The sequence below is a fragment of the Ambystoma mexicanum genome, chromosome 11 (genome assembly GCF_040938575.1).
Source record: "Ambystoma mexicanum isolate Mex_15411 chromosome 11, UKY_AmexF1_1, whole genome shotgun sequence".
NCBI lineage: Eukaryota > Metazoa > Chordata > Amphibia > Caudata > Ambystomatidae > Ambystoma > Ambystoma mexicanum.
The window spans coordinates 1,264,591,417-1,264,616,829 of NC_090934.1; the positions used below are offsets into that span (position 1 = coordinate 1,264,591,417).

Sequence of the window (25,413 nt, forward strand, 5' to 3'; positions counted from 1 at the left end):
ACCAAATACATTAAATGTTAATGACTAAGGCCAAGGCCAGTTGCTATACACACCGCGCAGAATGAGAAGACAAACATGAGCGGTTAGGCTACATTAAACGATAGAGGTCCGAGTAGAGGCAGTAGCAGGACAACTCTGCCCTTTAATCCTTGTAACCCGTTAGCATTATGTTTTGAGTGACAGGGAAATTACCAACATGTCCTAGTGGCACTGCGTCATCCCACAGCACCATAGCACGATTTCTATGCCCCGTTAAGAATGTAATCAACCAGGTGTAGGCAGTGAAAGCCCAACCAGCTTGCCAGATCACATGGCATAGTATAAAACAATGTTAAGTGACAGAGCCGTAAACAGAAGATCTTACATTTATTTTTACATTGATCAAGTGCGCTTAACCTCGAGGCATCTGGGCGCTGGTTACAGGACAAAAGCATGGTCAAAACGAGGATGGGCTGGGGATAATATGAGAAGTCGACTAAAGAGTCAAGTTTTTAAACGTTCAGAGCGAAGAGTGAGTGGCAGGGAATTCCAGAGCCTAGAGGCAGTGACTGGGAAGCTGGAGCTTCCTACTCGTGTATGCTTGAATCTGGGAACCGTGAGGGAACGGCAGTGGATCTTTGTGACAAGTATGCTGGGGCTGTGTTGGTGAGGGAAAGAGTTTGTAGTTCAATGTGTTCGCAAATCGGAAGCCAGTGCAAATTTCTTCTGGCAGCTGAGATATGCTCATTTTTGGAAAGACCGACGGCAGTACAGAGGGTGTTCCTTTTAGTAACTTGCAATTTGTTGATGTTCCATTCAGTGGTGCCTGCAAGCAGAGCGTTGCAGGAGTCTAATTTGGACCCTATGATGGCTTGTGTGATGGTAAGGTGGTTGATGGAGAGCAAGGGTCTGCTGGCATTTATATGTTTTATAGTGCAGGCGGCAGGGGATGCAACAGCGCTTTCTTGACGTGTCATTTCTAGAGTGTCAAGTTAGATTTGCCAATGTTTATACTGTCAACAAGACTGGAATTGTGATTCCGTCTATCACAAAGGATCAGTAGGGCTTGGGTGCCTACAAGTAAGATTTCAGCTTTTTCGTCATTCAGGCAGAGGAGAAGCCATCCAAGCCTGGAAGATTTCGTAGATGGTGTGGAGTGTGGTGGTGTCCTGCAGGTAGTCTCCTGTGAGGGGAAGGAGGATGTGTGTCATCAGCATAGTTTGGGTATGTGATGCCAATGGCATCCAAGTGATAAAAGAGGTATCGTTTAAATGTTGTGAAGTATGGGGGAGATGCAGAAGCCTTAGCAGGATGCCGCAGGCGACTGGCAGACTCACCAGCGAAGACTTGAGTGGTTCATTCAGCAGGAAAGGAGGCAATCCCTTTGGTTGCACTGGGGAAAAGTTGGCAGCAGTAGTCTAATGGTGGCAGAGGGTTGGGGGGGGGGTTGTTGAAGGCAGCAGAGCAGTCTAGTAGAAGTAGGAGGGCCAGGTTGCCCGAGTTTCTGATGTAATACAGTTGATTTGTTAGACCCATAAAGGCTGATCAGTACTGTATCCAGGGCGGAAGCCCGATTGGTGGATGCTAAGGATGTGATTATGTTCAAGGTAGTCTTAGATCTGGAGGTAGGCTGCTCGATCTAGTTTTTAGGAATAGAGGGATGGCGGTGATGGGACGGTTGTTGGCAGGGATGGTGGGGTCGAGCTATGACCATAGGACCGTCATGCTCGACTAATTTGTCTCTCCCATCTACGTTTAGACCTAGGCTTCTCTTTTTCACTGTAACCATGTTCTCAATCAAATAGTCTAGCTTTACGTTTTAACTGCTCATAACTTTCCACTGCTTTAAAGCTGGAAATGGAGACGTGCCAAACAATTGCTGAGACAAAGTAACATTGCACCCCTGTGCCCAGCACGGGGGGAATCTTTGCTGCTGGTAGACACAAACTGACATCCCCTGCTGCTGGTGTCCTTGCCGACCACCTAGAGTTGCTAGAACTAGAACCACCCTTACACATGCGTCCCCAAGTATGCTAACTCATGGCATAAACACTTCAAGACTCTGCAAACTTACACACGCGGAGACAAAGACCCGCACCAAACTACTTTCTTGGGTGTTGAGAGACCCAGTCAGTTGCCCCCGAGCTGCGTGTATTTATTGGACTGGCAGGAATTCACGGTTAGCTTGAGGAGACAATCTGACCGACAAGAGAAGGCAGTACTGGAGGCCACAAATTCTCTCAAACCACAACATCCTCCCATGTTTACAGTTCCTTTCACTGGGTACTTGCCAATATTTGCAGCGTGCCTTCGTAAACATCTTGGAATTAAGTAGCCATGGGGACTTGGCCAATAGGAACTCATCTGTGGGGTATGTCAGCCTTGTAGCTACTGCATCAAAGCAGCTGGATTTGTCTTTAGGGGACGCAATCATGGTGATATGTACATCGAGAATACATTGGGTTCAGGTCCGCAAGTCACTTAAAGCAAACTCTCAAAGGTCTTGAAATGTAGCCTTTACTGTTTTCAAACTATCTGTAATTTGGCATTACTAATGGCAATATTTATTGCATCACCAGTTAGACCCTTATTAATATCAGTGTAATTCAGTGTGCTGCAGTTTAATGCAAAACAGTAATTATCTATCCATTAAATGTATATCCCAGAGTCAAAGTGTTGAAGTAAAATGTAGTGGAAAAGTGTTGCCCTATGCTATGCCCCCTTCATCCTGCTCCCCACTAACTACATACCCACCCTCACCCAATTCAAACCCCACACCTCGGATCTGCCCTTCCTTCAGCCCACAACGATGCGTTAAGACTACCAAGACTGAAGAAAACCGTGAAAGAAAATGCATTTAAATGATTCCCATTTGTTTTGGTCAGTCTCCCCTACAGCATGCAGGTTTATGCACCCTCCTCATTTCAATCACCCATCATTCACACCTCTTAAGGGACATTCCCAGGACTATAGTCACATACCTGTCACATGACCTGTACAGACAGCTGTGCCTGCAGCAATTCATGCTTAATTGCACAGATCACTACCGAGCCAGGCTTTGTGGCGGCTCTGGAATGGGCGTTATGTCTAAAGCCGTCTATTCAAATAAACAAAAGAAATCCAGCAATTGAGATAACTGAATAAGATGCAAAACTGGTGCATTACCAGCAAGGCCCAGGTTCGAGTCCCCTGTAGGGGAGAAGTTTAAAATAAAAATAAAATAAAAAGGGTACCCTACCCTGCCGTCTTGGAACAGTGCTCTGGGCAAAAACTGAAAAGTAGGAGAACTGTATACCCTTAGGTTCCCGCCCCCTTCGTCTCTGTGTATAGCACACTCGCATTGATCTGCATAGGCACATGTACGTTTTTGTGGGGCTGATAATTCAGTTATCTGGGGAAGTGTTTAGATTCTACTGAACAAATTCTGTGTGCATATTAAAAATAATGCAACATAGTAACCGTCATTTCTGAGGCTTGTGGAATCTGCTTAGATCACATGCTTCATATATCTGGGTACCTTTGTCCCCCTTCTAGCATTAATGGATGTAGAAAACCCAAGAGAGCTCACCCAATGTTGGATATCTGCCATCTGGCTGGTAAGGGCCTGAGGAGGTACTGGCCATGATGTGCAAGGATTAGTCAAAAGGAGTAATTTGTGGACACACTACGTTTATCTGAAGAGTGTGAGGGTATCTCAGACATACAAGGTCAGACCCTCCTAATGTAGACACCCTCCCAATATGTGAATACACTGATCACCCTCGGCATCACCCTGCCCTGAGATAGCAAGCCTGGCCTGACCTTGGATGCAGAGGGTAGTGCAGCGCAGCACATTATCGTGGTCCTTCAGCATGAAGTGGAAGTCCTCAGAGGTGAACTCCTGCTTGGTCTCAAAGCCGGCCCCTCTCAGCATGCAATCGATGGCCTGCTCGGTCTGCTCTTTGGTCAGGCCATTGTTGGACAGTTCGATGAAGGACCTGGAAGGAGAAGCGAAGCCTTGAGTGTCAGTGTCAAGCCAGCGTCAGTCATTCCCAACAGGAGATGTCTGGGAACAGCTAGGAACCCCGTATAGTGTTTTTACATGCCTCATTTCTTACGGAAGTAAGTGCACTGATTTGCAACTGTTTTATAATTTACACGCATTTAATTTACAGTTGGTACTGGAAAATTACATTTTCTTGTTGGAGACTTTCTTTGGGAATTCTGCCACTTGAAGCCTCAGTTTTATCATGGAATTAAAAGGCTCTGTTTGGGGTTCAAAAACTACGGCTTCAAGAACCTCAGTCCCTCCATTTCCAGTAACAATGACAATCCACTTTAAAAACCCTACATAAATATTAGGCTTTTTCCAGCTTCCAGACTTTAAGTCAACCCTTGCATGTGATCAGATAGAAGCAGGAGGTCAATGGTCTTTGCAACGAATATTTTCCATCAAGGGTCTTTTCCATCAAAAATTCTGCATCGAAAAAATTAGCATCGAATGCATTTTTTTTAAAATGGGGGTCCTCCCCCAAACACCCATTTTTTTCACCTTTTAACCCTGTGCCCCCAAAAAAAATAACCCTTTAAAAACATGCATTCGATGCAAATCCCTCGATGGAAAGTAATCTGAGGAAAAGTCCATCGATGGATTCACCAGATACCGAAGCAGGAGACCATTAGAGGTCGACAATTGTAATTCTGACTATTGATGAGCCATTAACAATGGGTACCAACTTGACCTTTGAGTCTCTTTTCAAAATCTAACCCAGTGAGGGGCAACCTGCAGCCCTCTAGGTGTTTTGGCCTAAAACCTCCATGATAGCCAACCATTGACTGATGGCTAGGGCTGATTAAATTCTAGACCAAAACGTCTCGTGGGAGTCAGACCACCCACCACTGAACCACTCTCCACATGTTTTGCAATTCTCTTGATCTCTCCATTCACTGTGTTGGCCAAGGCTGATGGGAGTTGGTTACAAAACAACTGGAGCAACAACGTTTGCAGACACTTTCCTTGGAGAATATGAATGTAAGTACTCAAGAGGCAAAGAGAAGCTTAGAGAGTATACACATGAATAACGAAAGTGAATAAAGCACTATGCAGAAACAAAAACACATACGTTGTACATAGAAAGAGAAACATGAAAATGAGATCTACAAGTGCACATTGGTAGACAGCAAAATAAACAAATTCAACAAGAGGCAGTTACAAAAAATACAAATAATCACAAGATAAAACAGAAAATGTTATATATCAAAGATATACATTGTGTGGAAAGACACCCAAGTAGTTGGTAGAAGCAGAACAACCAAAGAAACAAGTGATGAGGAGAAAGGCAAGGCGGGGGCCGACAACCAAGTTGGGATGATCATCAAAAGGGGAAATATGTGAAGAAGAGGCAGACGATCAGACAAAGGCAAAAGAAGGGAGCAAAGGAGCATATTCATGAAGACATAATGGCAAGAGCATGTAAGGTAAAGGGTAGGTGAACTAAGGAAGGCAGAAATGCTTAATGATTAAGATACAAATGAAGAGAAAAATCAAGGAAACAGAATTTGGTGATGCACGTAAAAAAGAATTACAACACGAATTGTGCAGAAGTCCTTCATAGATTTTAACATCCATAATGTTAAGTCTTCAAGTACCCTTAAGACGTATGTGTAGGTCTAAAGCAGTGGTCTTCAAACTAGTTATGCCAAGGCCCCCCTGAGCAAAAAATAAATTGTTCGGGTCCCCCCTTCCCTGCCCCTCTGTGTTGGGGTTATTTTTTGTGTTGGGGTTATTTTTTAATCAGACAGATGGCTGCGGAATGCGTGGTGTCCATACAAGAGCACACTGGAATGTTTTGTATATGTGACTGACGAGCATGCCATACTGTGCCCACACTTAGACATAAAGCAATCAAAGAAGTTGCCTCACATTGTAAATCCACTAGGCCAAACACCCCTTCTACACTGCCACACCATGCTTTTCACTGGCTGCAGGCCAGCAATAATAAGAGATGCTAATGCCAGCTCTGTTAGATAAAGCATTGGCCTGCTTTTTTGCCGAAATAACCCTAGAGGCCTGCGTAATATTGAGTTAGTGGCTGAGGATCTGTGGACCCTGTACCATGCAAGAAAACGGTTTTCTTTAAACCGTTTCATCAGTTTATTACTGGGCAGGCTAAAGTTTGTAAGAGGTACAATCCTTACTTTGTAGTCTTTGTATGCATGCTTTATTGTGTCTTTTGTACTGTATCCTGCCCTGTCTGTAGATATAATTCCCTAAATAGGTTTCTGTATTGGGGTTGGGCATGCCCACACTGAGACCCAACCCTTCCTCCTCTAAACTTCTTCAGAAACAAGAAGCAAAAGAGCCCTTGTTCCCCATTTGAGTGGCTGATGTAGCAGCCATTTTATACTTGCTTCCAAAAACGTAAGCCGTCCCAAAATAGCATGTATGGTTTATGGTTCCTAACATTTTAATGTTAGGGTGAGTATTGTGAACCGTGATGTGAGCAGCAAGCCATGCATCAGTTATGAATTTAGAGATTCACACATACAATGCTTTCATCACAGACTTGCTTATCAAATGTAGTGATCTCTAATCACTGCTATAGTCCAGAAATGCTCTGGGATTTAATGCAAGACATACAGGAATCTTCATTGGTGCCCTTTGTCCCCCTTCCCACTCTCAGAGAGGTATTTCGAAAGAGTACAATAGTGTTTGACTGTCAATCTTGGAATGATAACCCATCAGAAAATAATTCATATGGTTAGTCTAGTATTGCTCCTTGCGAAACACAAGTGAGGTGGTATGAACAGAACACCTGCAACAGAGGGCCAGGCCAGTGGACCCTCAGACCCAAGTAGGCTGGTCACACAGCATTGGGCCAGTACGGACAGTTTGAAACTGCCTTCAGGCAAGGCCTTCCCTAAGAGCAGGTGACAGAAAAACATTTACTTGGGCAGCAACAGCTGTGTTTTCACCTTAGAATTCTTTTGTAAAGAACTTGAATTACAATGTAATGGAACCAGCTTAATTTATAAAGCAATTATTTATTCATATTGAGGAGGTGTTTTGTCACACCACACAGGTGTAGTTTGGGAGGGATTTGTGCCATTCGATGGGTAGGTGGGGCGCATTCTAATGTTTGGCCCTGGGCAGCAATTTGGCTAGAAACTGCCCTGACGTTGAGCAGGTCGCCAGAAAGAGCGTGAACAAACAAGTGGCAAACGTGTTTAGCCGTTCACAATGTTTTTTATTGGTGTGAGGGTTAATCCTGCATTCCCATCCATCCAATAAAGCCTTACTTCATTAAAATGGCCTACGGGTTCACACTTTTATTACACCAGTAACCATTTATGGCAGAAATAAAGCCATTGCCTCTCAGTAGACTGCTTTGAAAACATACTGGCCTGCTAAGGTTTGACCTTACTGCTTCATAGAGCGAGCTCAAAGAGACCCCCGGAGGATGAGTGTACAGTGGGGAGGGGCCAACAGTGGGTGGAACGACCATGGGGATTAGCATGACCATGGGCAGTGAATGGGTTGGCATATAACCAAACACCCACAAGACGTGTGTCCCTCATATGCCATCTCCCTCCTACCTGTACTCGAAAATTCTGGGATTTGCAAACCCAGTTTGAATCAGCTGCGCCGCAGTACTAGACTGCCATTAGTTGTGTAGGAAAATAGTTGGTCTGAAAGCATGATTTCTTAACACCACTGATCAGTAAACATTTTTTAATTCTCAGGTGATGTAGGGGGTGGGCTGAGGGAGCTCATGTATTTAAATTTTTTAAAAAGGGACTGCCACCTGTTCAACTGTGGAATGTAGACGTGTGCTAAGAATGAGCCGGTATCCCATTTTCTATTGCCAGTCTCCCTGCTCGAGCACACCATGTGATCCTCTGTGCATCATTTGAACTTGTTGTGCTTTAGTCCCGTACCGTTTAAACTTGGGAGCACATTGTAATTGAAGAAAAACGCTAACATTTGCCATGTGATCCTGCACATAACATTTGAACTTGTGCTTTACTCTAAGAAGTGCGTTTTTAGATTTCCTTTAAATTGTAGACTTGATGCTGCAACACTGGGCACATGGGTTTTGCGATTCAAAATTCTAGGTGTGTACTGTAGCTTGAGAAGGTTGGTCTTCTGGTATTCATGATATTTCTCTGTAAAGAGTGAATCGCAAAGGAGTTTTTTTTTTTAAAGAGCCCTTTTCACATTCTTCCCTTGTACATTTTTTAATGCCATTAGTCTATTCTTCATGAATAGGCTCTTAATGGAGCCTGGGGCCCCACAAAGGGCCGGCCCCTTTCAAACTAAGCATGTGTGGCAGGGGCCGTGGATCGGGCTGCTGCTTGTTGATGAAGCAGCAGCCCGATCCTTTTGTAATGTGTCACGTTGTTTCTTTTTTTTTTTCAGGCTGTGCCGTGTGGTTATGGTTAAGGTGCTAATCCCATAGGAAGAGCACTTTTTGTGTGATTATATATATATATATATATATACACACACACACACACACACACACACTAATGTGCCCTCTTTACCACATCCCCAAACTCTGCCAACAGCTAGAGGGAGATTAATTGGCCTATTACCGTTCAAAATGTGCAAAAAACACCTTTTCCTCTTTCACTGGTGAAAGTAATAAAATGGCATGAAAGAAATGCTAGGGATGTACCTGAGCATTTGGACAAACTCTTCCTTCGAAAGGGATCCTTTCTCATCAATGTCATACATGGTGAACATCAACTGGCATTTTTCTTCTGGGGTGCCTGATAATTGACAAGAGACAAAACAAGTGAGATAAGCAGCGATGGTTAGGTGTCCTTCCTCAACACGACTCTCAGGATATGTTCATAACTCCAGCGAGCACAGGGAACCGGGATTACCTTTGTTTGATATCCCCAGCCAACAATCCTAATTTTTGCCCTTCAGAAATTCTTGCAAAGAAATAAACCCCAAAATCAAATCTCTAAATGGTAAACTATGAAAACCTTGGCAAAAACGTCACTATAACAATTGAAATTGCTGCCTCAAAGACATACATTATCAATTTTACTTCGGTTTTAAAGAGTTCAAGCTATATAACGTTAGCACATATTGTTAACTTTGTCATCTCAACTCCTTAAATAGCAAAAAAACCTTGCATAAATTATAAGGTAGTTTTGTTTGTTGCTAAAGTGTAATACATGTCAATTTCAGCAAATAATTCAATTTTTCAAATTCCTAAAGAAAGTGGTAATTTAAAAACTAATGTTGGGCTTGCTTGAAATTTTTTATATTTAACATGTTATCACTATCTAGTTAACATTTCAATTTATTAGTAAAGCGAACACTTTTGTATACCAAATTTCAGCAAACAATACCAACAATCTCGGCATCTCGAAACACCTACCACTTCACAACAAAGAAGCCCAAAGTTTTTAAATATTCCAAAACTTCAAAGCTATTACGACTTATTTCAATGGTTACATCTGTTTTTTTTTGCTGAAGAATGGTAGAATTTGACCCCGACTAGGAGCCTACACTACGGTTAGCCATTATGCCGCAACAACAATGGCCTAGTTCTTTAATAGTAGACCATTGTAAAGTTATTTCACCCCCAGCCCCCCACAAACCCCCCAGTTGGTTTTGAGGATTAGGAGCGCAACAATCAAGGGTAACGATTTGCTGAATCATGGCGTGCAGAAGCATGTACCGCCCTGCGTTGATGGAGGAACAGCTGCTATATCACTTTGGTTTTGCTTTCACCAGGCTTTGCTGAAAACCTCATTGTAGCAACAAGCTTCAAATCCCTCCGATTTCCAATTTAAAATGAGGTTCTTGCTTCTCTTTTAAAGTTAAATAGGCTGTATGTGCAGCGCTGGCGTCTTAATCTGTGCTGTTTTTAAGACCTTTTCTCAGATGTGGATTCCTTTGGGGCTTCTCTTTGTTTCCTCAGGTTTGTCAGGGTCACCTATGGGAAAATGTTGAAGGGACCAACAGTGAGCCTTGCAATCTTCCAGTAACCTATATTGAAGATGTGTTATCACATATCTATTTAAATGCCATTCGCGGCTTTCAAAAATACTACTGATGGGTTTAGTTTACTTGGAATTACCTCAAAGTACCTGCTCACATTATCTATTGTTTTCTGCTAGGACCCCAACTAAGGTTAACATTTTTCTTTTTATTTAACGTGGTTCAATTCTGAATGCTCTGCTAAAGTCGGTATAGGCCAAGTCAATGTCACTACTTTGTCCAACAAAATTCATATTTCTTGCACAAGCAACTGGAACCATTTGTCATGCTATCCTTTTCATAACCCTGATGTGGCTCTTGTGAAACAGATTACATGTGTGTGCGCCCTTCTAATTTCTCTTAGCCTAATATTCACATGTTCCATAGTTTTTAAATACCACATTGGTCCTTTTCCAGTCATCTACCTCTTTTTTATTGGGTATTGGTTTATACAATTAAACCTTTCACAATTAATTTATACATTAAAGAATAAAGCTTGCAATGATCAGCAAAATAGGAAAATCACACATCAACCCACAGTTAGAACAAACTGATCTTTACCCTTTTCCAGTAATTTCTTAAAATGGCTGCTTGTGGTTATGCTCATTTCCGTCCCTAACACTTAGTATCCTCGGATTTAGGTGACCTGGTTCAGGGGGTTTTACATGCTACGCTTTTCAATACATGTTCACTTTGTCTTTTTTTCTGAAAAGTCCTTCTTTTAAGCTCAATGTTCTTTGGTTTGAGGCTCAATGTCTTTGTTGTACTGTTAAAACTATGAAGAAAACGTATTCATAGTCTTGTCCTGATGCACTAAATGGGTCAGCCGGAGTTTCCCCTTAGGGAACTAACAACTGCTTTTAGAATGTGTCTTGCTTTACCTGTATCAATCAGCTATTTAACCAGATTGTCAAATCTCTGCCAAGCTCAATCTTTTAACTTTCCATAGAAATCATAGGCATTATATTTAACAATGCGTTTAAATATTGTTATATATTTCTGCATTATCTTATTTCATTTACAAAATTTCAATAAACATTAAATAGAAATACAGGCCCCTTCTATAGCATTCATTTGTGCTGAATATTGTATGCAGATAATTTGTGCCACTTTTATCTATTTTTTGCAATATTCCTCAGATAGGTTTCCTTTGCAGGGATTTTTTTTTGCTGCATCATGTGATCCACTTTTTCTGAAGACCGTAATATGTGGAAAATGTCTTAAAATGTCTCCGGTTTGTCAAACAATGCCCCTTTGGAAGACTTACCTATATGAGTCATTAATGTGACAAAGCCATAGGTTTGCGGTCTGATTGTGAATGGGATGATAACATTTTATGGACCAACATGAGTGAGATACTGATGTCAGATATATCTACAAGCTTCAATAATAATTCCGTGATTTATATAGTGCTGCATTCTGGAATCTTCCAATGTATATGCTCTTCAGTAATCAGAGCCACGATTTTGCCACTCATGGTACTCCATTTGACCATGGGAAGATGAATGGCACAGACGGCCCAACAGCGGCATCAAAACCATGTCACAAGGCACTGCTCCATTTCCAAATCTTAAGTGTTGAGAACTTGAGCTGTTGCCCCAGCCTTTTGGACGTTGCTACTTTTGATTTATACTTGACAATAAGTCCTCTGAGGTTAAAAGCTATGAACTATATCTTTAACATTGGTTTATATCACCTGAATATATCTAATAAAAGTCACCAATTCTTCCTCAGAGTACTCTACTTCCCTAGACCAACAAAGTGTTGAACTGCTCTCTCCTATTGGGACATAGATTCAATTCGTTTTTGTACATGTTGCAAGTGCCCTGTGAGTGAGTGACATTGACACTTAAATGGGAGACAAATTGTCACTGTTATCTTCTTTATCACCAGTTATCCTTCTTTGTATATCTTTATTTAATTGGTTACTCGTTATGTGGCCCTCCAGATATTTTGGAGTTCAACTCCCAGATTACGAGAGTTGTAGTCCTCATTTCTGTAGGGCCACATAATGAGTAACCAAGGTTGTTCCTAATTTCAATAGTTCTCATTCCTTTCAAGTAGGTCACTTAGTAGTACAAGCTTTTTCTGTTTTTGCACGAGTGAAACAGCAGCCAATTCTAGTCCGTTAATTTACAGCTTGAGCAATCTCCTTCTGAAAGCCATGCTGCAGACTCCCTTTCGAGCTATGGTCTGTGAGATAGTAGGACTGGTCGCTAGCGATCCCGGGACTATCTTGAAGAGAGCGCAATAACTTCCATTTCACTTGTGATCAACGCTTCCTGTTGCTCAGGATGGCGTTTGATGCTACTTGTGGCTCTCACCTTTCATGAAGATCACCAGGATATCCATGAACTCGCGGAAGGACAAATAGCCATTGCCATCTTTGTCGGCAAGCGAGAACATTGACTCCACAAACATGGACTGCGGCTTCAACCCCACAGACTCAGCAAACTCAGCGCGGCTCAGCTCACATTCCAGGGCCTCTCTGACTTTCTCAGAAGTTGCAGAGGGGAGGTCCCCAGCATCTGACCGGTCAATATCCAATACCTGGAGTGTTAGAAAAACACATGCAACGCAAAATCAGGGATGCAGCAAAGACAAACAGGCACAATGAAAAAGCCTAAAGATTCATCCTAGGAACGCCAATATCGTTCACCTGAAATGTTTGAGAAATACATGAGAAGCTGTGAGATTCACCCTAAAAATATGAAATTGGGAGAAGTTATTCCAGGGATATATCCTAGATATGGAGGATGTATAAGTAACACCCTCCAACCAAATAGAGGCAATGAGATTCATCCCCAAAACAAACCTACGTATGTACTTCTAAACTCAAGAACCTCACTGCCTTTGTGTTGTCACTTCTGATGGGCAAGAACACCTTCCAACAGTCCACTAACAAATAAGTAACTGTATAATTCAAAATCAATACATTTAGAATGTAACAAATTTTATTTATAAACATACATCAATTGATAAAAGCACTTCAAATCTAGTAAACATTACACATGATTTCGAACAAAGTGACAAGTGCATATCTTAAAGTGCAAAACTACATAGAAGTTAAAAAAGCAAACAATCGCTTACTCTACGGAGTCAATTACAGTGCAAAACTCTTAAACTGCGTTGGATATTGAACCGAGAACTCCTAGCATTGTTGATTGATCACTTTACTCTTGCTCTTAGATAAATGGTCGAGTCCTTCTCACATGCAGAAAAAGGTTCTAACAATATACATATCTTGTTGAACACTGTTCTACAGTTCAGCATTCTGTACACCCTAGCCATGCCAATATATGACCACTACTGAATTAGAGCGGCACATGAGAAAAGAACATCTTTAGCACGTCCTGGACCCATAGCGAGTGGGGCAAATGTGAGACCAAAGAACCTAGTACTTTATCCTAGACAAAGGAAATCATTTGAAAAAATCCTATGGATTATTCCTAAACTTGAGAGCTTTAAAACCCTTTGGCCATAAAAGATATGAGGTACCATGAGCCCAAAAGGCGTTTGTTCCAGTATTTTCCTCCACAGATTCAATTTGGTTGCACAGAAGGTAATGCAGCTGGTTGAGTTTATGTAATGTTGACTGCCCTGTGATCAGGATTTGCCTTTGCTAAGCCGTGCTCTACTATTACTGAAGCATACTGCAGTAGAAACTGGCTCCCTGTAGAGGTGTTGAACATTTGCAATAAGGAGGGGTCATGGATGTCCCTGGGACTTTCAGAGGCCTCACAATTGCGTTCAGTCATAGACCCAACAATCTGAATCCCATGGGGTTCTGGTCAGACTGAACCATTCCACTTTCAGGGTTACTCTGGCCCTCTTCCAAAAAGGGGTCTGGGTCATGCAATGCATAAGTAAGGTTAGTGTGGATGCAGACACAGTGAGGGCATCTGCACACAGTCACGCCACACCAAACATCTGTGGAGAGCCTGATAACTCCCACAAGGTCCGGTGCAGTCGTGGAGTAGTCTAATCAGAGGTAAGGGAGGACTTCTGGATGCCCTGGTAAGGTAGTGTGTAAAGGAGCCACTCCTTGTCAGTGTGCAGTGCACTGCTCAGCACATTTGATTGCATCATAATAAGCTTAGTTACTGCTCAAAGAAACTGGAGTCTTGAGCTGGTTTGTGTACTGTGGCCACCTGGCTCCCTAGCGAGAGGAATATATAAAATAGACATTTGCTCCAAGTATCACAAGCCACAGCATGTATGATTGCAAAAAAGATGATATTGAGGTCCTGGAAGTTGAGCCTTTTAATATTGATGAATAGGTGGAAGAGCTTCTTACTGTCTCGATGTATGAGAAAGCCATTTATAAATGCAAAGATGAAATTGGACAATTCTGGGATGTTTGGGGGTATTTTCTTGATGTTTATGGATAATCTTGATCTTTCATTTGGGATTATTGTGTCTGATTCTGTGGATTGCTATCATCTGTCATTGTTCATGGTTGTATACATTATACTTCTGATGCTCTTGTATTTGCTGTATGAATTTTTGCCTTCTTCCTGTTTTCTTGTTTCTTTTTTTACCTTACATTTTCTTTTCCTTGTGTTTCTCTATTCTTTTCCCTTTAATGAGTTGCTTAATAGTAGTTTATGATTTGTTGTTTTTGATACTGCTAACTGTTTACTTTTGCTGTTGATTACTGTTGTGAAAATAAAAGTTTTTGAACCACAAGCCACAGCACCCTTTCGACAAGCACCAGAGTAAACCTTAGAGGTTTCCCCTTGACCTGTCAGTCTTCAGCACTGGTTTGCAGGCACCTGAGTGAGAAATTACTTTAGATAGTCCTCCGAAATTTCAGACTTGACCTAACCTGGCACCTCCATGTGTGTCGCAATGACAATCCGTGTGTGGAGGAACCCTAGCAAAGACTGCATCGTCAATATCAACACCTATAAGCTTCTGGAAGACTTGATCTGAATCCCCAGGAACCAGGTCCCCATCACTGCTCTTCCCACTCATTCAAAAAACATTAATGTTTGTTTAATAAATAGAATTGGGGAAAAACAAAAAAGGCTTTATTGTTGGAATCTTCCCCAATTGCGCTTATAGTCAATAGTAGCATGGAATTTGCTCAAAAATACAATTCTCCTAAAATGTGCTTAATTGTTAGATGTATTTTAATTATGTTTTTTTAAGGTCTTTTACCTTAATGTAATGCACTGGATCTTTTTTTGTAAAGGCAAAAGCCATGCAAATGAAATATGACCCGACTTTCCAAATATTTTGCGGTTGAAAACCATTTCAAATATTTAAGGCATATTTGCCAAGAAAAATCAATAGTGGGAGACCTCTGTACAATGCATAATACAATAGAGCAGGAGTCTGCGACCTGTGAAATGTTTTGGAGTACAAGCCTCTGGAGTCTTCCAATCCCCCCTTAAGCACTCCCTTGTGCACCCTCTTCTTAAGAAACCCTCTTCCGACCCCTCCTACCCGGCTAACTATTGCCCAATCTCCATCACTCCCTTCCTGGGCAAGCTCCTGGAGAAACTGGCCATCTCCCATCTTAACCTCCATGCTGAATCTGTTGGTAGTCTTCATGACCATCAATCTGGCTTCAGAGCTGCCAGAAGCACAGAAACTGCTCTCCTGAACATCCGTGACGACCTGCTCTCGAACCTCGACTCCAACACTCCGTGTGTTCTCATTCTGCTCGATCTCTCTTCTGCCTTTGACACCGTCAACCATGCCATCCTGCTCGACCGTCTCCGTGATAACCTGGGCATCACTGATCAGGTTCTGGCGTGGCTGACCTCTTTCCTTACCAATCGACCCTCCCAGGTCATACTGGGGTCCTTCCTCTCTGACATCTTTTTGTCCACCTGTGGTGTCCCCCAGGGATCCAATCTCTCTCCCTGGGTGTTCAACCAGTATCTGGCACTCCTTGCCCACCGCATCGCCGCTCTCTGCCCCAACTTTACGTGCTATGCGGACGATACCCAGCTCATTTTCAGGTAAACCCTTGGCCTCCTCTCCTTCCCTCATCTCCGACTGTCAGTCTTACTGGCATTAAGGCAGAGGTCACTGGCGGCACACCATTCCTGGATAGCAGACAGAGATTCTACTCATCGGCACACCCACTCCCTCCTTCCCTGCAGCTCTCTGGCCAGCCTCTCTTGGCCCTCTTCCTGCTCCTACCTACAAGGCAAAAAACCTCAGGGTCATCTTCGACTCCACACTCTCCTTCTCTCCTCATATATCTGACGTCTCTAAGAAGTCACACTACCAGCTGCACCTCCTCAGAGGTATTCTTCCCTTCCTCTCCTTCCCCCAGAAGCTCATCATCTCCTGAGCCCTGGTTCTCTCGAATCTTGACTACTGTAACAGCCCCTATCTTAATATGCCTGGCTCCACTCCACGCCCTCTGCAACTCATCCAGAACAGCACTGCGAGACTTGTCCTTGGCCTCAAGCCCAGGGACCGTATCTCTCCAGGACTGTAATCTCTACACTGACTCCCAGTGGCTGCGGGGATTAAGTTCAAAACCCTCTGCATTGTCCACAAGGCCTTCTGGGGCCTGGGACCTAAATACCTTCAACTCTCTCTTCCTAAATATCTGCCTTCCCGAGCCCTTCGCTCATCCGTCTCCAACTCCCTCAGGGTCAGCCGCTTCTCGAAGCAACGAGCTGGGGGTAGATCTCTCTACGCGGCAGGGGCAACCCTCTGGAACAGCCTTCCTGCCCCCTGACAATTGAGGAGAACCATCTCCGGTTCCGGAAGCACCTCAAAACCTTCCTCTTTGCTTCTGCTTTCTCTCTCTCCCTCTCCCCTGCTAAATCCTTCACTGAAACTGCAACTGGGCCACTCTCACCAACCTCGGTCCCTGGCCCAGCCACTCTCCACTTGCACTGCCTTCCTGGCAACCCCTGCACTGCGGGACTGTCTCTGTATCCCTACAGCTCCCCCTTCCCAGCACTTGTCTGCACTTACCTTGCACTTGCCACCAGCTGGCCCTATTTATTTATTTTTATTCTACTTACCCTGTACTGCACTCCCCCCCCTCCCCTTCCCCTTGCATTTTTCCCTTCCCCCTACCCCTGCACTTGCGCGATCTAAATGACACCTGGCCTAGTAGGATCGTTGTCTGTCTTCCCCTTGTTCCCCCTCCCCTCCCTGCCTCTTCGCGCCTTGAAACACTTGTGTATAGGCGCGTTACAAATGCCATATCATAAGCCCCAGAATCGTTCTCTAGAGCTGGTAAAATGGCCCAGCAGGTTAAATGCTTGTTGCTGTGATCTGTCTGGTCTGCAGGTAGCAGGTTCAAATCCCGGCAAGGCCAACTCAGACTTCATCCTTACGAGTTTGATAAAGGAGTACCAATTGCATACCCCTGTAGCAAAGAGTTTGTAAATCAGGTGCGGAATGGCCTCCTTCATTGTATCGCTGAAGTACATTTCCTAAACATTGGCTGCCTGCGACAGATTGAAGGCTAGGGTTGCATTACACCTCATTGTGCCAAAAACCTGCCAACATTGATGATGGACACTAATAAGCTCCCAGTGCCATGTTGCATAGAATACAGACACCGGCTGCTAGATTCTGCTGGCATTTACTGAAGAATTACTGCTCTAGTTAGAGACCACCACAGGAAAAACCGTATGTATTGTGCTTGCGGTACAGACATGGTAACAGCGGGCTCAGTATGGAGGAGTCAGGATTATTGTGCGAGTTTAAGGACTCGTTGGTTCTCATCAAAGGCCTTTGGAGTGCACAGCTCCAGATGGAAAATGCAATTCCGCTCTTTCCACCCCATGCATACATCTAATGTACATTGACGTATGCCAATGTAGTGTCCGGTTTGTGAGAGGTTATCTTTGATGTGTGTATTAGTATGCCATACTGAACTATATTTTACAATCAGTGATGCGATGCGTTGTATGATGTACTCTATACGCTGGCGACATTGTTGCTTCCCACCTTCCGGAATGTAAAAGGGCTATCCCAGTAAAGCTTTAATTTGGAAGAAAAAGTAATTCGTGCATTATACACGTTTCATAAGGAAAGCTTGTGCTTTTTTCAGTGGTGCTCTCATACTGGCAAGTGGAAGAGACAACTGTTCTAAGATTCAGAATCAGCTGTGTCTAGTGAATGTCCAATACGAAATGCAAATGTACCCTGCATTTCAGATTGCAATACACAAACCCTATTTTTCAAGGCACTACAAGTGAGAGGGAAACATTTGTATATACATAAAGGGTGATGAGACATCATTGATAGCCAGTTTCTCAGCGATAGGGACTGAATGCGAGGGACACGTTTGAAATTAATCGGACAAGCAGCTGATCTACTAGAGAAATATTTGGACCTTTATATCCAAGAATAAGGAGGGGTTAGAATACTCATCACGTTAGATGTCTTGGTTACCTGCGACAGGGAGTGCCTGAAGAAGGTCTCAAGGATTTCGCTCCTCTGCTGTTTCGTGACTGCTTTCTTCAGAAGGTCTTGTTCCTTCAGCTGCGATATGCTTAACGCGAGGCCGTTTGTCTCGAAAAACACTCTCAAATGTCCAGTGAATTCTACTCGATCAGCTTCCCCTCCGAAAAAGAGCACCTACGGAAAGATAGAGGAGTCAGGTAGGACAAATTACGCTCGTCAGCTGTCTCCCTCTCCCTCTCCCTCCCTCTCCATCTCCCTCCCTCCCCCTCTCCCTCTCCCTCTCTCCTGACAGAAGCACGTATTGGAAAAAAAATACTGCCATCTTGACCATGGGGGTCACTATGTTTTTATGGTCAAAAGTAGATTAAGGCACTAGGGGTGAAGGAGTTCCCAGAGTTGGATCAGCGTGCACTTGAAGACACAGATTGTCATTGCACGGAGGATGCAATGTTTGTGGAGTGGTGAGGGGAATGGGGATAGGCTCTGCAAGGGGTTATTACAGACCTTGTAAGAGGCCAGATCATCAGGGTGTAGGTTCTTCAATTGTGTTGGATAGTGCATACCTTTTACAAAATAGTATTTGTTGCATGCTTTAGCAAATGTGTGTTAAGTAGCACTACCAACCATTCAGTGGCCAGCACACTAAATAAGCATTGCCTTATTGCTCACAGAAAATAGATTATACGTCTTTGGCCCTTTCCAAGAAGAAAGGGGATTTTCAGAGACCAAATGGTGTGTATTCCCAGAAAAAGAAGCTATTAAAAAATGTAGTTGTACCAACATTATAAACTAATTTTTTTTAAATGTATTTTATTAAGCAATTTGTTATCGAACAAATCCCAGATCATATAACTTTGGACTAACATTTAGTACGATTAAGTCATTCTTTCGTTCAATCACCACCAACCCCCAACCCCTACCCTTCCCTCCCCTCCTCCATCCCTCTCTCCTCCCCTGAGACAGGAAGAGTCAAGTTTAGCTCTTGTACAGCTAGGGTTTTACACACTCCAGTGAGGAGTCGGGCATCACCACAACTTATTTGTAGATATTCAGGAATGGGGGCCCATTCCATTTCTCTGCTTGGGGAGAGCTTGTGGAGGGCCCCCGTAACGTTCTCCACCTCAGATTTCTCTGGCTTTAAGGGCGCATGTTCTCTGTCGGAAGGTTCTTCAATTTCCAGTTCATTGTTAGGCATACCCTGGCTGCTTGCAACAGGAAGTGTAGCATGTGTGGGAGCCGTGAACACCGGCCTTTGTGTTCTTATTTTTTTAAAAAAAACTTTTAGAATTTCCAACAAGATCAAATAACCAACACAAGTATACATACATTTTGCGATACATGAAATATCCTAATAATCGTGGCAAAATTAACCATACTTAAAGAGAAACATATCAATTATTTTATCATAAAACTTCTATATACATTTCCCCCGCCCATGTTTGATGAGCACTAAAACAAGAAAAACGCACACATCACAAAACAAGAAATACTATAGACACGCCCACAACTCTCCAGACATACTAGTAACTCAACCCAACTTACATATGTTCGCTCTCCACAAACCACTCAAAAACTTGCCCTCTGCCATATAACTAGCTCTTATTAACATTTTATTATGTTCATTTCTGATCACTTCCAGTATATAAAATGTTGTCATGACAAGAATGTTATACTTCCTTTACGGAGCAAAGCAAATTATCAAGACCTAGACTAGCCATATCAATTATGTTCTGATGGAAATTCTTTGATTGTATCCTTTCAAAGCATCCCCATGATAAATGTGAAAGTGACAAATGAGTAAATAAAGCACACTGGGCTTGGTGGTAATTTAATTTTTCACAACACGGATTCTAATATTAAAGTGCTTGTAAAAATGTATATTCATGCGGACAGCATCAAAGTAAGGATGCAAAAATATAATGGATATCTGGTGGATTTTGGAGGTTCTCAGATTATTATTATTTTTTTTTTCTTTTTTGTTTTTTTAACAGGAAGGCTTATAGGGGAAGCTGTTACTTAAACATCCTTGGAGAATTACATAAATGGGTTGTTCGTGTCAGTGGATCTTTAAGATTAAAGGTTACTACCTATAAATAGGTGAATTCTAGAAATGGTTAGCATACCAAAATTAAAAAGGCAAAAACAGCCTAAGTGAAGTATTTCCTGAATGTAAAATCCATCGCTCTATAAGTGCTGAGGACGAGTATGCTCATCCTATTTGCATAGACGTGCATAATAGCCCAGCAGCTAAAGGGTTACATTGAACCTTAACTGACGCTACACCCCTGTCAGGAATTCAGCTCAACATTATTGGAGGAAGTGGAGAAAGTGTCATTCACGTTACCAACAATGGAACGCAAAATGGCGCCTTCTCAGCGACATCTCCACAACACACTTTACGCTGTAGTCTTTTTCCAACATAGCAACCGCATCTACCCATTCTATATCTCATCTCTATGGTTTGGTAAAATGCATCACTTCTGTTCGCTGCACAGTGTTTTGCCTGCGTTTCTCCTTCGTTCCAGCCACTTGCCTCCTGAGACTTTTCTAAACAATTCTAACCCTTTTTTCCGCACGCTCCACGCATTCTGATCCGTGTCCTTTATTGACTTATTCTACCTTACCTTGCTTCTAAGTCTTTTCTCCTCCTCTGGGTTTCCGGGAACTCTTCCCTTCTGTGTTTTGGTTTCCTTTTCTTCCTGCATCTTATCCTTGCTTCGTTTTCTCTTTTGCTCTCTTCCACTCCGGTCTGTTCCATTCCGGCGTAGACTCTGGCCGGGCTTCTTCCCGCATCTGCACTCTTACCTGAGTGTGTTACACTCCACCAATCCTAGCAGAATTTGCCTGCTTACTTGACTCCTTGTATCCATCGTACTTTTCTACCTGCGGATCTTACAGTCTTCTACAGCATATACCGGTGGACTTGGAGTCACCATCTTCCAGGAATTGGTTTTGGGTTTTCTTCCCAACAAGAGTTTCCCAAGGGTGCTGCCCCCCAGGGTGCACCGAGTCCAGTTTCTGGCCTCTGAACACCTTCGGGGACACACCCACTGCATCAGAATCGATTCTATTTATCTGCTGTTCCAGACAATCGTGAGTACTGTTCCAAATAGTAATAACCCCTCCTTTCCAGCACCTGCCTTAACCATAACCTGGACGGAAGCTACCTAGTTTTTAAAGCATGAACCAGTTCCAGGTCAGTGCTATGTGTGTATCGGAATTCGAAGCAGACTCTTTCGAAATATACGCCCCAAACAGTGTTTTTTGGGGGGCTTTATAGAAAACAGTGCCAAAAATACCAGTGCAACATTTTTAAAACAATATAAAGATTAATAAAACTTCACTAAATTTGCCATGAGAATTTGGATGTGGCCAGATTAGTTGCGTGATAAAGCCAAAAGATATAGAGGAACATTTAAAGTGTCTTCAACTTGTGACTCTCCAGACTACAATTCCCATGACCCTTCACCATTTACTATGCTGGTTGGGGCTGACAGGAGTTGTCAAAACCATCTGGAGCGCCATTTGTTCCAGACGCCTGAGCCCCTACCCCAGCACTAGAGACAGACACCTATGAATTCAGCCACCATTATTACACGCATTCATACCTGAAACCATTTCTCATCCGCTCACACTTAGGTCATCTCATTTTAACATTCACACAGCTACATATGGCATATATACACCCAAAGAAATAATTCCCCATCAATCCCTCAGATTTCTCATCATTCATTCATCAGAGCATCCATCCTTTGAGCATTCAGCAAGTCAATCGCTTGCATTGGATACATGTGCGGGAGCTGGAGTTAGAGGTGCATATGTCTGCAAGGCAGACTCTACTCTACATCCCGCCGAGCTTTATATATGGCGTATCATGAATATAGTTCATAATAATATCAATCATTACAACACCAACTATTAGCAGGGTTTTGGCAAGAAGCATTGTGTATAACCCTGATATCATCCATCCATCCATCCAAACTCTCCATTACTTGCCTATGGTTGATTGTGGTCTTAAAGGAGCACTTTACAATGATCTTACATACCAGGTCGTACTCTTTAGGGATCTTCAGCAGCAGGGCCTTGCAGCCTTTATCACTAGACTGGATCACCTCCACCTGTTGCGAGGGATGTAGGTTGATGCTTCGAATCACTGTCCACCTGCCGTCCAGGACTTTGATCAGATGATTCGCTTGAAGCTGAATAAAGACCTGCTGACTGGACACTCTTGGACCGCGCCACTCTAAGGCTGAGGGGGGAAAAAAGAGAAGACATTGGACCCGTTAGTAGATTGCAAGTTCCAGGAGCCTCCTACACGTTTCGTGCATGTCCTTACACTTTGTCTCCAGATTTATTCTTGGGGCCTCAGTCCTATTTCACCCCTATGGCCATCCCACATAGTTTTAATTCATTAGCATTTCTGTTGCTGCCACTTCTGCTGAAATGGTATTCCATGGCGCCTTTACTATGCGCACTAAATTATGTTTTTGAATAATGCTCGTAAACCTCCAGATTTTAAGGTCATATTCAGACTCCTAGTTCTTCTCATCTACTGAAAATATGTTGCTACTTCTATTGTTTTTGCATGCTTTAAGAGTTTGAGTAACTCTTGTCTCCAATCCCTAGACTTCATTAGGGTATACATATTTTTAATTCAAACCTCTACATGCACAACTTCCTCTTTAAGAGATAATTGCATGCGCCTTTCTCTGGGTAGAGCCCTGTGGAGGGGTGGTCTCCAGAACTACACACAAGCCATAAGGTGAGGCCTTGCTAAGGATGTACACAGTGGTAGCACAAACTCTTCTCCTGCTCCTCAAGCTTCTACCTCCTACCTCCAAAACGTACCTCGGGCTCTCATTGGTTACCTTTTGAAGGCAATACCAACCTGGTCAATTTTCAATTTGGTGATTTTTAGAGACTCCCCTCCCATGAATTACTTTTAATCAGGATCTCTCGGTTCTTATTGCATGTGTTAGACCTTTGTTATTTCGCACTAGAACAATCCTTTTCAGCTTTTTCCAGATCATTGAAAATGTTAACACTATCCGTATTACAATAGATATGGGTGTTGCCATCAAGCCAGAAACTCCCATGACCACTGCATAGCGTGGCCAATCAACCATTTGTAAACTGCAGTCGGAGGCGCAAGTATCCTCCATCTACAGTATGTCACATCTGCCCAGCAACACAAAGAATATAGAGAATAGTCCATAAGCTTATTCTGTTCTATAATATATGTTATTTATAGCGTGCTTAATACCCAGAGGTTTCTAAGCGCGGACACGAGGATCGAACATCTGTTGCTCCGTGTTGTCTTGCTTCCAAGGCGAGCACGTTGCCGCTGAGCTATCCTCCCGAGACGACAAGTGGTATAAAAGTATAAAACACGTTGTAACTCGTTACCTTCCACTCCATCGGAAGATCCCTGTCGCTTCACGCTTTGTTCCTTCTGCTTCCTCTGCATCTTCTTGAAGTCTCTTTTTCGAGATTTGGCAACGATCCAGGCGACGAGTAAGCTCACTGCAGGAGACAGGGAAAGCTACAACAATCAGGGCACGAGGTCTCGGTACGGGTGTGCAACGCTTATAAAAGCGACCTCTGATGGTGAGGACCTTGTCTTACTTAGCCATGCGATTGTGGTCAAGGGCAGCCCACAGCATTACCCCAGCACAGTTAGGCCAGAGATCACGGCACCATTCTGTGGTAGCCAAGATTGGGCCCCTTCCCAAGGGCCTCCTCAGCATTAACCTCAGCGTGCAGCAAATAAGGAGATTAGAAACAGGCCGATGGTAAACCAAGCTTCTTGAAATTAGATGGCAAATACAAAGCATACAGAGTGGGTAGCTGATAAGCAGGAAAATACAGCAAGACAAGTGTCCAGGCAGTCAGCACATGGAGCTCAGAGGGTCCTTCCCTTAGAGCACAGGTTATATAACAGATCCTAAGCAATTACTTATATATTATACCGGTTTCACAATGTGGGGTGTTCATTGACATGACATTGCAGACATTTGGCAACCTTGTGACAAAACCATGTGGGTACATTGTGTTGCAACATAGATGAGCAGCATTCGCAGAAACAATATTGTTATCTTCCATATATGTTGCTCACGATATACCTTCAAGAGAGCAAACGAAGATAAGGTCCGACATGTCCATTTGCCTTGCTACAAGGTGTCTAATCTGCACCAGGCGGGATTTGGGCATGTCAGAGGAGCTGGGTGCAGACGGAGGCAGAGGATCTGAGGCCTACATGTACGAAAGAGAGCCTAATGTAGCATAGCATCACATCCTGCCATATCAAAACAAATAAGGATGCCTTCTTCCAAATCCACACACATTGCAAGGTTAAGTCCAGAAGCGCTGGATCAGACACAATAAGAACGTGTAGTATATCCGGGCCCTGAAGTGTAAGCAATAGAAAGGGAGGCATCCAGATGCCCATACGCAAATGTAGAAGAGGAATGGAGCATGTGCTGTGCCAAGTATTTAATCTTTGAATAATGACTATAGGCCTCATCACTAGTAAGGCGGATCAGTAAAACGCAGTGGTAACGCTATTGCCACCGCATTTTCTGCTCCGCCCCAATCTTGAATTGGGTGAAAATGTGTGTTTTACCTCCAGCTTTATGCTGAAGGTAAAAATCAACATTTTCCATCTGTTTTCAGCACCATTAGCACGGCGCTAATGGACCCAATGGGAATAGAGATTTACTTCCGCACTGCAACTCTGGATCTGGCGCCGGACTAAGTTGCAGTAACTGAAATCATTGCGCAGTATACGGTGGAAATTAGCGCCGGGATACTACCCAACCCCTGATGAGGCCCACGCGCCTCGATAATGATCGAGAAAACTTGCTAAAGGACACTTTCATTTAACTGCTAGAGCCGGCTATTTATTTTTATTGTACATTTGTATGGCGCATATACACAAGTATTTCCAGGCCCAAGGCAAGGAATCGGATATGCTGTGCTCCGTTTCATTGTAGCAGAAGAACACTGAAATCACACGATTTAGAAGCGCATGCAGATGGGTGCTTGGTGGGAAGTAGGCGATT

General features: G+C 43.2%; 1 protein-coding gene across 2 annotated transcripts in view; it reads right to left on the reverse strand.

The window, feature by feature from the left end:
• The window catches only part of LOC138504305 (dual oxidase 2-like), a 134,478-nt gene that overhangs the window by 31,689 nt on the left and 77,376 nt on the right, over positions 1-25,413 (reverse strand). For both annotated transcript variants that reach the window (XM_069624713.1, XM_069624712.1), the window contains exons 16-21: positions 23,759-23,875; positions 22,399-22,601; positions 18,341-18,526; positions 12,283-12,508; positions 8,637-8,730; positions 3,781-3,956 (exon numbers count right to left, since the gene is read on the reverse strand). In XM_069624713.1, coding sequence (XP_069480814.1) covers positions 3,781-3,956; positions 8,637-8,730; positions 12,283-12,508; positions 18,341-18,526; positions 22,399-22,601; positions 23,759-23,875 — 1,002 coding nt within the window. The remainder of the gene's footprint in view (positions 1-3,780; positions 3,957-8,636; positions 8,731-12,282; positions 12,509-18,340; positions 18,527-22,398; positions 22,602-23,758; positions 23,876-25,413) is intronic.